The sequence below is a fragment of the Pelodiscus sinensis genome, chromosome 3, assembly GCF_052426305.1.
Source record: "Pelodiscus sinensis isolate ZL-2025 chromosome 3, ASM5242630v1, whole genome shotgun sequence".
Classification (NCBI taxonomy): Eukaryota; Metazoa; Chordata; order Testudines; family Trionychidae; genus Pelodiscus; species Pelodiscus sinensis.
The window spans coordinates 38994733-39006899 of NC_143054.1; the positions used below are offsets into that span (position 1 = coordinate 38994733).

The following is a 12167-nucleotide window of genomic DNA, read 5'->3' on the forward strand; positions in this document are numbered from 1 at the left end:
ATTGCATAACTTATTTCAAGTCAATTTTGAAATAGCTTATTTTGTAATTTGGTGCTGTCTACACAGTACCAAATTACAAAATAAACCGCTATTCCGAAATGTCCCTTAATCCTTGTGGAACGAGATTTACAGGGACGTCAGAATACAAGCCCATTATATTTCAAACTAAGGGGCTTGCTTAAAGACATGGAATAGCTATTTTGGGAAACCAGAAGTATCTCAAAATAGTACTACTGTGTGATGTACCCTTACAAAACTAACATGGCTACTCCTCTGAGACTTTTAATCCATGATAGCTAGAGCCTTATTTGAATCCCTGCACAATGCATTTTACTCTGTAGTTGTCACCAGAAAGTGTGCTCTTGGAGAATATTGGTGAGGGCATCTCAGTGCCACAGCTCCTGGATTCTAAAATTAATTTCCCAATAATTAAAAGGACCACTGGCTCCTGATTGGCCATTTTCTCTATAGCCACTCTAGGTTACCTAGAGATCTTCTCTATGGCTTTTTTCTGGGGAGGGCAAGGCAACAAGCCTCCAACAGGGAGGCATCAGGTCTTGGTCCACCCCTTCATAGAACCATAGAGATCAGTGTATCATATAAGCAAATCTTTGTAAAACGGAGACAATTTAATATTAACGTTTCATTGAAAGGAATGAGAGAGTCAGGAAGGCCCACACCAGGGAGCCAAAGAACACAGTTGTAGTAACTGTCCCTGGAGCCTTCAGAGTGTACCCTCCATGAGGCTGGCTGGCTGAAGATCTGTCTCCAGGACAAAAAAAGCCACTCTCTGAGTGGGGAACAGACCAAGAAGGATTCTAACAGAGGACACCGAGGTGGTTCAGGCAGTTCACACAGGAGGGTGTCTTGGCCAAAAAGGCTGATAAACTCAGGGAATGCAGGCACAGGCATTTGGCCAGATGGGGGCGCTCATAGTAGGTGAGCACCAATTAATTACAGGATCATATCAAATCAGCTTCCCTCTTTCTATATGATGTCGGTTTAAGCTCCAAAGTTAGGTTCCGTTAGTAGAAAAAAATGCTTAAAACCTAGTATGAATGGAACTATACAGTTAAAAAAGAACACGGCAGGGCTTTGCTAGGGCAGCGGAAGTGCAGAGTGAAAGCGAAAGGGCTTTCGGCTCTTCACGAAGCTGCAGACAATAGCATCTCCAGCCAAGAGCGAGAGGAAGATCCGCGAGCAGCAAAACCGGGGGTGGGCGTCAGGGGGAAGAGCTGACCGGGCACGGGGCAGTCTGCGGGATAGATCTAAGGTAAGTGGAAGCGATGCAGACTGGGGGAGGCTGCTGCTGCTAACATGCTTGTGACTCCCAATGGTTCCCAACAACCGCCCCTCGCCTATCTGTCCAGGCTCCTTCACCCGCCTACTTTTGCTTTCCCCACCCCATTAGCCTATATGCTCCTCCAGACAAGCCCCAAATATCTTCATTCGTTTAACTCGTGTCAGCACCCTAGTCCGCACCGATTACTCAGTCCCCTGCTTTCTCCAACTAGGATCCAGACTGGAGAAAATTGTGTCTGCTGCTGGTGAATATGTATTCTCTCTGCCAGGACTGGCACAGAATGTCATGTATGCATGACAGAAACCACAATGGTCGCAAAAACTGTGCTGGCTTTAGGAAGGGTGGGGCCCAATTTGTACCGTTTTGGTGGGGGCCCCCGCCACCCCCACCCAGGATTTTTTTTGAGCAAAAAAAACCAACCACACAACCACACACAAATATCACATCTTGATCTGTTCAAAATGTATAATCTATATAATTGAACATTTTCAACAAAAAATGCCATCCTTTATTATGCAAAATTTTACACAAAATTAAATCAGTTGCCTTAAGTGTAGGTCAAATATTTTCAGTTGCAAACTATCCAATTTTTTCAATAAAAAATGAAGTAGAAGTAAGAGATTCTCTGGAAAAGGGCTTTATTCCGGAGGATCGGGCCAGTCTAGACGCTTTTTTCTGGCTTTTCCCCAAGCCGGAAAAAAGCGGCGGACATGTTTATTTAAATCCCGCGGGGGATATTTAAATCCCCCGCGGATTTCCCTATTCTGACTTACCTGCTTTGCATCCCTTTTCCATTTTTAGGGGCCAGTGTAGACACAGCCCAAATGTTTTGAAACTCATGGTAAAACAATGGAAGAATTCTTGTGAGCCCATGCTTTGCCTACAGTATAAATAAAAAAAACAACAACAATATCTTCTCCACTAAACATCCTAATGAGATACTGCAAATGGTGAACTGAATTAAACAGCTCCTGATATGAACAGGTATCAACCTAGTTTTTCATATTTGAGATGGGTTACCAGGAATCATACATGACAATAGGAAATCTTTCCACTCTCAAGTCAGCATATTCACAAAGCACCTATAATTTTAATCCATGCATTTATTGGATAGTGAAAGAGAAAGGAGGGGAATTAGTGTAGATAACTGTTCAAATTAAAAAAAAACCTGAAGGAATTAGGACTGGGCTCCTACATCTCACATTCAGAACTGACTAGGACACTTATGACCAGATTTTCAAAGGTGTGTAAAGATCAGATGGATATCTTTGAAGATCTGAGTTGGCAACTGTCTCTTTAGGAGCTTAATTACCTTTGAAAATCTGAGCTTAGATTTCCAAGTCCAATTTTCAAAAATGACTTTAGTCACTCAAGTGCTTTTGAAAATTTTAACTGGGGGCCCAAAGAAACAAAAATAGACAAAAGGCAGGAGATCCAGTATTCCTTTTAAAAACGTGTGACATCTATTTTTAACTAAATTTTATATTATTTTTCTCCCAAGGGCAACTGACTCCTCCGGCCCCCTCACTACACCACTGCCCCACTTCCTGCAGATCTATCATCTTATGCATGTGCAAAATCTGTGAGCGCCGTCCCATGAATCTGCAGTTAGTGTCTGTGGCGCCTGCTTTTGGGTGGTGTCTCAATGCTGCCACATTCACCTCCAAAGAGGGGGCTTCCCAAAGCAGGCCCTTGTTGTAGACCCAGAAGTCATCCACAGGTCCAGTCTCCTTTCAATGGGCCCACTTCCCAGGGCTCATTGATCTTGGATCTGGCTTCCATCCCCTCTCCAACCCCCATCAGAACTACTGTGCTTTTCTAACTTAGGAAAAGAATAAATAGAAGGATTGGAAATTAACCCACCCAGTCTCACGTCCCCTAGGCAAGGAATGAGCCATCTACATTAAGCCCCAGCTGGAGTATTATGTCCAGTTCTGGACATCACATTTCAGGAAATGTGGAGAAACTGGAGAAAGTCCAGAGAAGATCAACACAAATGATGAAAGGTCTAGAGAACATGAGCTATGAGGCAAGACTGAAGAAATTGGCCTTGTTTACCTTGGAAAAGAGAAGACCGAAAAGAGACATGAGAGCAGCTTTCAAGTATCTTAGGGTATGTCTACACTACAAAGTTAGTTCGAACGGACGTTAGTTCGAACTAACTTTGATAGGCGCTACACTAGCGCTCCGTTAGTTCGAACTTAATTCGAACTAACGGAGCGCTTAGTTCGAACTAGGTAAACCTCATTTTACGAGGATTAAGCCTAGTTCGAACTAGCTAGTTCGAATTAAGGGCTGTGTAGACCCTTAATTCGAACTAGTGGGAAGCTAAGGCTTCCCAGGTTTCCCTGGTGGCCACTCTGGCCAACACCAGGGAAACTCTATTGCCCCCCCTCCCGGCCCCAGAGTCCTTAAAGGACCAAGGGATGGCTACGCAGTTTGTGCCAGTTGCAAGGCTGCCAGCACCCGTGCCAGCAGACCCTGCACCTGCCACACCATGAGACAGCCACCCGATGACACCCAGCCCTCCACTGCTCCCCAGGACCAGCCTGGCGGCTCCCAGGAGCCTGCCCGGGGGCGCAAAAGGTGGGCGCCTGCTTGGTCAAGTGCGGAGATCGTGGACCTCATTGAGGTTTGGGGGGAAGCCTCCAATGTCCACGATCTCCGCGCTAGCCACAGGAACACGGCCGTCTACGGCCACATGGCTGCCAGCCTGGCCGCCAGGGGCCACCAGCGCAGCCGGGAGCAGGTCCGGTGCAAAATTAAGGACCTGCGGCAGTCCTACTCCCGGGCCCGCCAGCCAGGGGCCGACCCGGAGGCCTGCCCCCACTTCCACGCCCTGGACCGCCTCCTGGGGGCTCATGCCATCCCTGTCTCCCGCGACCTGCCCCCCTCCACCATCCTTCTCTCCCCCTTGTGCCCACTCCTCTAGTAGCCCCACTCTGATCAGGTGAGTTACCCCTCCTCATTGCCTCTTCTAACACCTCCCTCTACACACCTGCCCTGCCTCTCTCCTCTGGTGCTGGTCCCTCCCCTGCAGATGTCTGCCCTTCTGCTTCACCCCCAGAATCCCCTGGCACCTGCACCTTCCCTTAGCCCTGCATCCTCCTGGTGCTACCCCTTCCCTCACTGCTCCTGCCCCCTTTGCCCTCTTTCTCCCTGATGCCCACCCCTCACCACCCTCTGCCCCCATTCCCCTCCTGCCCCTCTGGGCCCTCACACATCTTGCTCCATCCCCACATCTTGCTCATGCCCACCCCTTCTTTCAAGCCTTCTCCCAGCACCTCCCCCTCTAGCCTCCAATGTCCTTCCCCTCTCTTCTCCCCAAATCACCCTGTCCCCCTCCCACTGACACCTCCCCTCCTTCCCTTTTCCTCATTGTCTGTACTTGGCCCCCTGGCACATGTCTCACCTCCACCCTGCCTCTTGGTGCCTTCCCCTTTCTTCTCCCTCTTGGGGTCTTGGCAGAGGGAGGGGATTGAGGGGGGTTTGGGTGTGAGGGTCTGGGCATGAGGGGCGCTGCTTACCTGGCGTGGCACCCTGCTGCAGCAAGGAAAACCTCCCTGGAGCATGCTCTTGTTCCTTAGGATAGGTGGGTGGAGAGCTCAGTTTCCTCCCCCGATCCATGCAGCGGTGAACCCAGCACAGCTGCAGCTCCAGGTCAGACTTCCCACTGGCAGGGCGGCGGGGGGGGGGGAGGGGGGGGGAGCGTAGAAACCCCGACCATTCCTGCCAGATTAAACACTGCCATTTCCCCAGCAGGCTGGGGAGGGGCGCAGGGGAGAGAGAGCAGCAGTGCATGGGGGGCAGCAGAGCCTGAGCATGCCCCAGTGGGGGAGCCGGGAGCAACAGAGCCTGATCCAGGTTCCCCATAGGTGGTAGTTTTAAAACACCGAGGTCCGGGAGCGGCTTCTTAGCACCGGCCACCCCTCCCATTCCCAGCAACAGCAGCCACTGTAAAAGCTGCCGCCTGCACATGTGGAGGAGAAGGAGGAGGCTGTGCAGCTCCAGAGGCCCTGTGGGAGCTGCATACGGGTTCCACAGGGGGTGGGGGAGCAGAATTTTTTCGGGGAAATCTCGGGTTCCGCAGCGCACCATTTGGGAAACACTGCCCCAGGGAAAAGTTGTTGAGCAAAAAAAAGGAGCTTGCCCCTTTAGGGGTGGCCATTTTGAATTCTGTTCTCTCCGTGAGGCGTTCCACGAGGAGTAACAATACTTCGAATTAGAGAGCCTAATTCGAACTACCTATTCTGTGTCGCGTGTAGCCGCAGGCACGGAGTCCACACTAACGGGGATTTAAAAATGGCGGCGCCCGGCAAGATGCAAATGAAGCCCGGGATATTTAAATCCTGGGTTTCATTTGCAACTTCGCATGCCTACATTAGCCACCCTAGTTCGAACTAGGGTGGCAGTGTAGACATACCCAGAGAGTCACAGAGGCCAAGTGTGTTGGCTCTGGCTTCAGTGGTAGCACTAACTAATATTGTAAATCTTGCAGCTCAGCCTCTCAAATTCACCCCCCACCCTGCATTTCAGAACCCAACCTCTAGCCTGAACATCTACACAGCTGTTCTTAGTGCCAATGCAAAAGCCTCAGTGTGTAGACGGGGGCTCAGAGACACTCAGGTTTGCAGCTGTTCAGGCTCTAGGAGGGAGGGAGGGAGAGAAGCAGGGATGGAGCATGAATTAGGGGATTCATGGCATTCAGAATGTACTAGGAGGCAGGGGGAGGAGTAGAAAGTGCAGAGTTCTAGTTCTCCAGTGCAGGAGGTGTGTGGGGGAGAGGAGCAGAGAGAGGATCCACGAGCAGCAGGTGGAACCCCAGTGGGACACAGGCTGCAGATTGCCCACTACTGACAGCAATGTGGCCACCTGAGATGAAGGAGAGCCACATCCTGCCCACTTAATTAGCCTCATTAACACAAGTCCTACAATTGACAGGTACTTCTTTTGCCCATGAAAGCTCATGAGTCTTTATATTTTGGTTAGTCTCTAAGGGTAGTTTGAACTAGCGGGGTAATGTAGGCATACTGCACTTGCAAATGAAGCCCGGGATTTGAATTTCCCGGGCTTCATTTGCATAAGCGGGGAGCCGCCATTTTTAAAACCCCGCTGGTTCGAACCCCGTGCAGCGCGGCTACACGGGGCTCGAACTAGGTAGTTTGAACTAGGCTTCCTATTCTGAACTACCGGTACTCTTCATTCACGAAGCCTAGTTCGAACTACCTAGTTCGAGCCCCGTGTAGCCGCGCTGCACGGGGTTCGAACGAACGGGGTTTTAAAAATGGCGGCTCCCCGCTTATGCAAATGAAGCCCGGGAAATTCAAATCCTGGGCTTCATTTGTAAGTGCGGTATGCCTACATTACCCCGCTAGCTCGAACTAGTGGGGTAGTGTAGACATACCCTAAGGGCTTGTCTACACTAGAAAATTATTTCAAAATAATTTATTATGAAATAATAACTCCCAAAATAACTATTTAGAAATAGTGTGTTCACACTACAGGGAAGCCTTGAAGTTAGTCTGAGGCAGGCTCCATTAATGTGAACGTGCTGCCTATTCTTAGCGACACAGGAAGCACTGGGAAATAATTTGTTTGAATTACTCTGGGGAGCAGCACTGGCGTGTCCACACTAACACTATTTCAAAATAACTGTTTCAAAATTAGCGTTATTCCTCATGGAAAGCAGGAGTTATTTTGGAATAACTATTGGTAGTGTGGATGCTCTGCTTGCTTTTTCGAAATCGGGAGTTATTTCAAAATAACTTTCTAGTGTAGACCCAGGCTAAGGTGCCACAGGACCACTCGTTCTTTTGTAGTGAAACTCGTGAGCTTTTATAAATGGGGAGATCATATGGAAACGCAGACACAGCCATTCTCTACAAGTCACTCTCTCTTTCTCTTAAATTGCAGGTGGGTTTCTGCTCTGTGTAACAGCCCAGGCTCAACAGCCTTAAAAAAGACCAACGTGTAGGTGAGGAACATCAGACTCCATCCAAATATTTTGAATTATAAAAGAAATGAAACTTGCAAATGATAGTGCAACTTCCAGAGACACATTTGACTGGGACTATGTTCTCTGGAGTGTTCGTTTAAAGTTATTGACATCTGGGTTTTTTATCTACCTGGGAGTATTTTTTCTAGCTCACTGGCTGTCATCATGGATCAGTGCCAGTTATCCTGCTTTGTCAACAAAAAAGAAGATCGACTGGAACATGGATATCGCACGTGGTGTGTTCGGAGTTCAGTGTTCGGTAGCTGGGTTCTGGGCCTTGCTTATAGATCCAGTTTTCCAAGCTGACAAAGTGTATTCACAGCAAAATTGGAGCTGGCTTCATTGCTTAGTAGCCTCTGGCTTCATGTTACTTGACGATGTATATCTTCTTGTGTCTGATATTGTTTTCAGGGCACGTAGTGTGATCTTGTTAGTTCATCATTTTTTTGCTTCTGGTGCACTTCTTGGTCTGATAATTAACATAAAGTCTGGACACTATCTAATCCTGATAGGACTTCTGCTTGAGATGATCACTCCATTAACCTGCATCAAGACATTGCTTACAATGGTAAGAACTTTCTGTATTAAGCATTGGTAAAAGATGTTTTCACTATAAACTTCACATTGTCTCTCCCTTAAAAAAAACTTGCAAAAAATGACCACCAAATTGGGAAATTATTTCTGGGATCATGGTAGAATTCCCCTCCACCCCCAACTTGAAGTGTCTGGCCATGAGAATCCTTAATTAGGGCACTATGGCTGAGTCCCTGGCAGCTGTGTAGCTTAGGGTGTGTCTAGACTACAGAGTTTTGTCGACAAAAGTGGACTTTTGTCGACAAAACTATACCTGCATCTACACTACTGCTGAGTTCTGTCGACATAACATCGACAGAACTCAGCAGTTTTGTCGATGCTGGTAAACCTCATTTTACGAGGCATAACACCTTTTGTCAACAGATTTCTGTTGACGGAAGGTGTTATTGCATCTAGGGTTGTGTCTAAACTACAGGGTTTTGTCGACAAAGCAGCTTGCTTTGTCGACAGAACTGAATGTAGTCTAGACGCTCTTTGTCGACAGAAGCTTTGTCGACAGTATCTGTCGACAAAACTTCTGTCGACAAAAGCCTGCAGTCTAGACGTACCTGCAGTCTAGACAAAAGCCTGCAGTCTAGGACAATCACAGGAATAAGCAGGCAAAGGGTGGGGGCTGCCTCCCTATCCTGCTTGTATTTCTGGCCCAGGAACTCCAAGCCACTCCTTAACTAAGTTCTCAAGTTTGGGGTGTGGCCCCAAGAGTGTAGATTCCCCTTAGTTGGGATTTCCTACCAGAGGGGTAGGAATGGGGGCTTACTTGTTCCCCTGACAGGCTATGCTCATGCCTTGAGACTGCTGAACCAGGGTCCTGCCCCGGGTTCCCCGCTGGGTGGCTCTTACCACATTTAAAAGGCAGTGGTGCAGCTGGGATAGCGAGCGCCCCGTCCTACCCCTTAATGACTAATCGAGTAGTTGAGGGAAATCCCATTGAAATTTAACATCCCTAGTATGCACATAGCTTGTAACATGGTTTAGAATTCTTCTTAACAACAGTTGCTACGTATATGTGGCATCTCTTAGTACACAAGAAAAATGATTGAATGTCTGTATGGCAGTTTACACTAAACACACCAGTAAAGCTAAATATCTACCTTGGTTATAGAAAAACTGATGGCCTTATCTTGAAGCTGGAGTCTCATTTCTCTTTCTTTGTGTTTGTCTCTTCCAGACTGGCAACGCTAATACCCTTTTTGGGAAGGTAAACCGATGGGTGCGTGTTCATATTCTACACTGCCGTGAGGTTCTTACTTATCACATGTGGTGGGTGTGTATTTCCAACTGGAATGATGTGGTGGAAAATCTGGGACTTCCATATTTTATTGTCTTTTTCATGGGGCTAAGTATACTTACATTTATAATTAATCCATACTGGATATACGTAACGACTCTACAGCTCTTTGGTCCAATTGACACAAACTCTCCAAATACAGCTGTGGAAAAAGGATCCTCTGGAAAATTAAATAGTGAAACATTCCAAAAGAAGAAGATATAGTTTTGTAAGAGTATTGTTGAATAATTATATTTGACTCTTCCAGTCTCTGTTTTACTGATGAAATGTATGCTTCTTTGCTGTTCAACAGTTTTCCATCATGGCTTTGCAGTGATGAAATAAGCTTTGGTATATATCTTTCGGAAAATAAAGCCTTTTCCCAAAGATCCCTTATCCCTCTTAAAATAAAATAAGGGGTAAGGGATCTTTCGGAAAAGGTTTTATTTTCTGAAAGATCCGCGTTTAGACTGGCGCTTTTTTCCGGCAAAGCTTCGTGCCGAAAAAAAGCGGCAGCCATTTTTATGCTAATGAAGCGGGGGAGATTTAAACCCCCACTTCATTAGCAATTGCGATACGTCTAATTTGCATCCCTTTTATGAAAAAGGGATGCAATCTAGACGTAGCCGTATTGTCTTGGATCTGGCTCCCAGCTCCTCTCCACCCTTGCAAATACTGCTGGGGGTGCTCACCTTTCAGTCTCCATTCACACCTCATTCATTTCAACAGGGCAATCAAGGAAAGGGGAGAGATCTCAAAAACATTTTTTTCTTTACCTTAACTATTCCTAAGACCTATAACATAAAGATAGCTTGATACAAAGTTTCTATGGACTTAATACAAGTGATTCTATAAGAAGGATATCAAAGGAATTACAAAGTTTCTCTGAATACAAAGTTACATGAGAATGATAAATGGTTATATGGGGATGTTACAGGGACTGTTCTCAAGTTTTGGATGTGCACATATGTTAAAGAATAAGGTTCAGCAATCAGGAATAACCACCGTATACATTTCTCATATTAAAAAATGAGTTGCTACAGGACTACTTGTTGTTTTTTAAAGTTACAGACCAACATGGCTACCCCTCTGACACTTCTCATATTAAGACTTTTATAAAGCAATAGGTGAAAAATTGCCCATTTAATTATTACAGATTATTAATACCAATGCAACTTCACAAAATGTGTCTTCTGTGCAGGTATGTCACAGGGTATGCACATCCCATCTCTCTTTTGGGCTGGATTGGGGGTAGTGATATTACCATGGTTGCAGCCTACCAAACTGATTTTAGGCTGACAGCAGTACAGCCCACTGTACTCTGTCTGAGGGTTCAGGGATGTACTCCCTAATGGCTAGAGTCAATATGCCTGCCATTAGGATTCAGGGCCATGTGGCCTAATGGCCATAGTTGAGTCCTACCTAAAGGGGGGGTAAACAGGAATAGAACACAGGAGCACCAGTAGGGATAACATATTAATGTATTGAAAATGATTCCCCCAAATGGAAGTAACTCCCCATAATTTGTTCCCCACAACTTAGTGTTTAGATTTATTATTAATTCTTCTTATTATTATTATTATTTGTTAAGATTGTTAAATGTTTAGATTTATTATTATTATTGCCCTTTTAGAATATAATGTATTAGGTCATGTAACTTAGAACTGTTAAGAATATAATCCTATGTAGCCAGAAACAGCCCCCCCTCTGTGTCCCAAGGCATGCTCAAGCTTGTGCAAGGAGGGGCTGCTTGAAATTGACATTGCAAAGATACATTGTAACAATGCATTGTCAAGCCACTAACTCTGCTATGGGAGCCAAGCCCTGTAATTGACTAGGGCATTGTTACATAATTGACACCTGTTCTCTTTAAAACATTGTAACTTTACTCAGCACTCAGAGAATGTTTTAAGCAATACCACCCAGAAACTTTTGTAGCTACAACTTTTATTATTATACAAAATACTGTATGTGAAACATTAATTAGGGAATGTATGTAAAAGAAAGAGAGTGTTTGGACGATGAATAAATGGTTCTAAAAGGTGCCAGCCTGAGAATACAGGAACAAAGGGCTGAAGAAGGCGTCAGGTGCCAGTGCAACCAAAAGGTGTCAAGTGGAGAAAACCAAGTACTGGAGGTCCACCCGATGAGATCACTGATGAGCACCTGGCAGCCACCCTGGAGACATCAGCATGATGCAGCAATTTCCATAGACTGGCATAGGAAGAAATTCCTATAAGAACTGGACTAAAAAACTATGGAATTAGAGTCCAAGGTTCTGCTGCCAGCCTACCAGGAGCTTCAGGTGCGCATCTGATCAGGACTTCGCTCCCCACTACCATCACTTGTGTACAGAGTACCTGGCCAGTATTCTGTCACAAGCAACTTCCAGGCTGGTAACTATAACAAATACACAGAACCTGAATAAATGAATGAATAAATGTTTATATGTGTAAGGGTTAAGTAGTTAAACAATGTTGTTTGCTTCTATCTTTTCTTTATTTTTTTTATTATTATCTTTACAATAAATGTGGCTTTTTGCCTTATCCGCCTCATAAGATCCTGCTTGCTTTTATTTGTTATAACACACCATACTCCACTAGGTCCCAATCCATGGTGGGTGACTGCAACATGCAAACCTTATTGACTGGCAAATACCACTCATTCTGCCTCCCTGGGGGACTTCCTCCAGAGTCTCCTGGAGCTGGAGTTCATATATCATTGGCATCTCTGGATTCCCTGGCATGGGTGGATCACTGGAACTCTGACTTTTGCAGATCGACTGTAGGTAGCAGGTTACCAGACTAGTCCCCAGGATCTCTGGTTGTTGCAGTCAGAAACTGTTGTGGCTCCTGGCCTGGGATCTTCATCAAGCGTTCTGTCTCCTCGGTGGCCAGCCCAGACTGAGCTGAGCAGCTCTCCTTTATAATAATATAGAAGTTGGAGCATGCCCAGCACTTTCTCACCTACGGTATTGTAGCCAGACAGCCCGCCCCCATCACATCCAT

General features: G+C 46.1%; 1 protein-coding gene across 1 annotated transcript; it reads left to right on the forward strand.

Moving 5' to 3' along the window:
- The first annotated feature begins 999 nt into the window (after window positions 1-999).
- On the forward strand, window positions 1000-11734 carry LOC102462085 (protein CLN8-like). Its single transcript, XM_014580937.4, has 3 exons — window positions 1000-1273; window positions 7217-7866; window positions 9061-11734. Exons 2-3 carry the CDS (start codon window positions 7324-7326, stop codon window positions 9382-9384), a joined length of 867 nt encoding a protein of 288 aa, XP_014436423.3. The 5' UTR covers window positions 1000-1273; window positions 7217-7323; the 3' UTR covers window positions 9385-11734.
- Window positions 11735-12167: the final 433 nt, after the last annotated feature.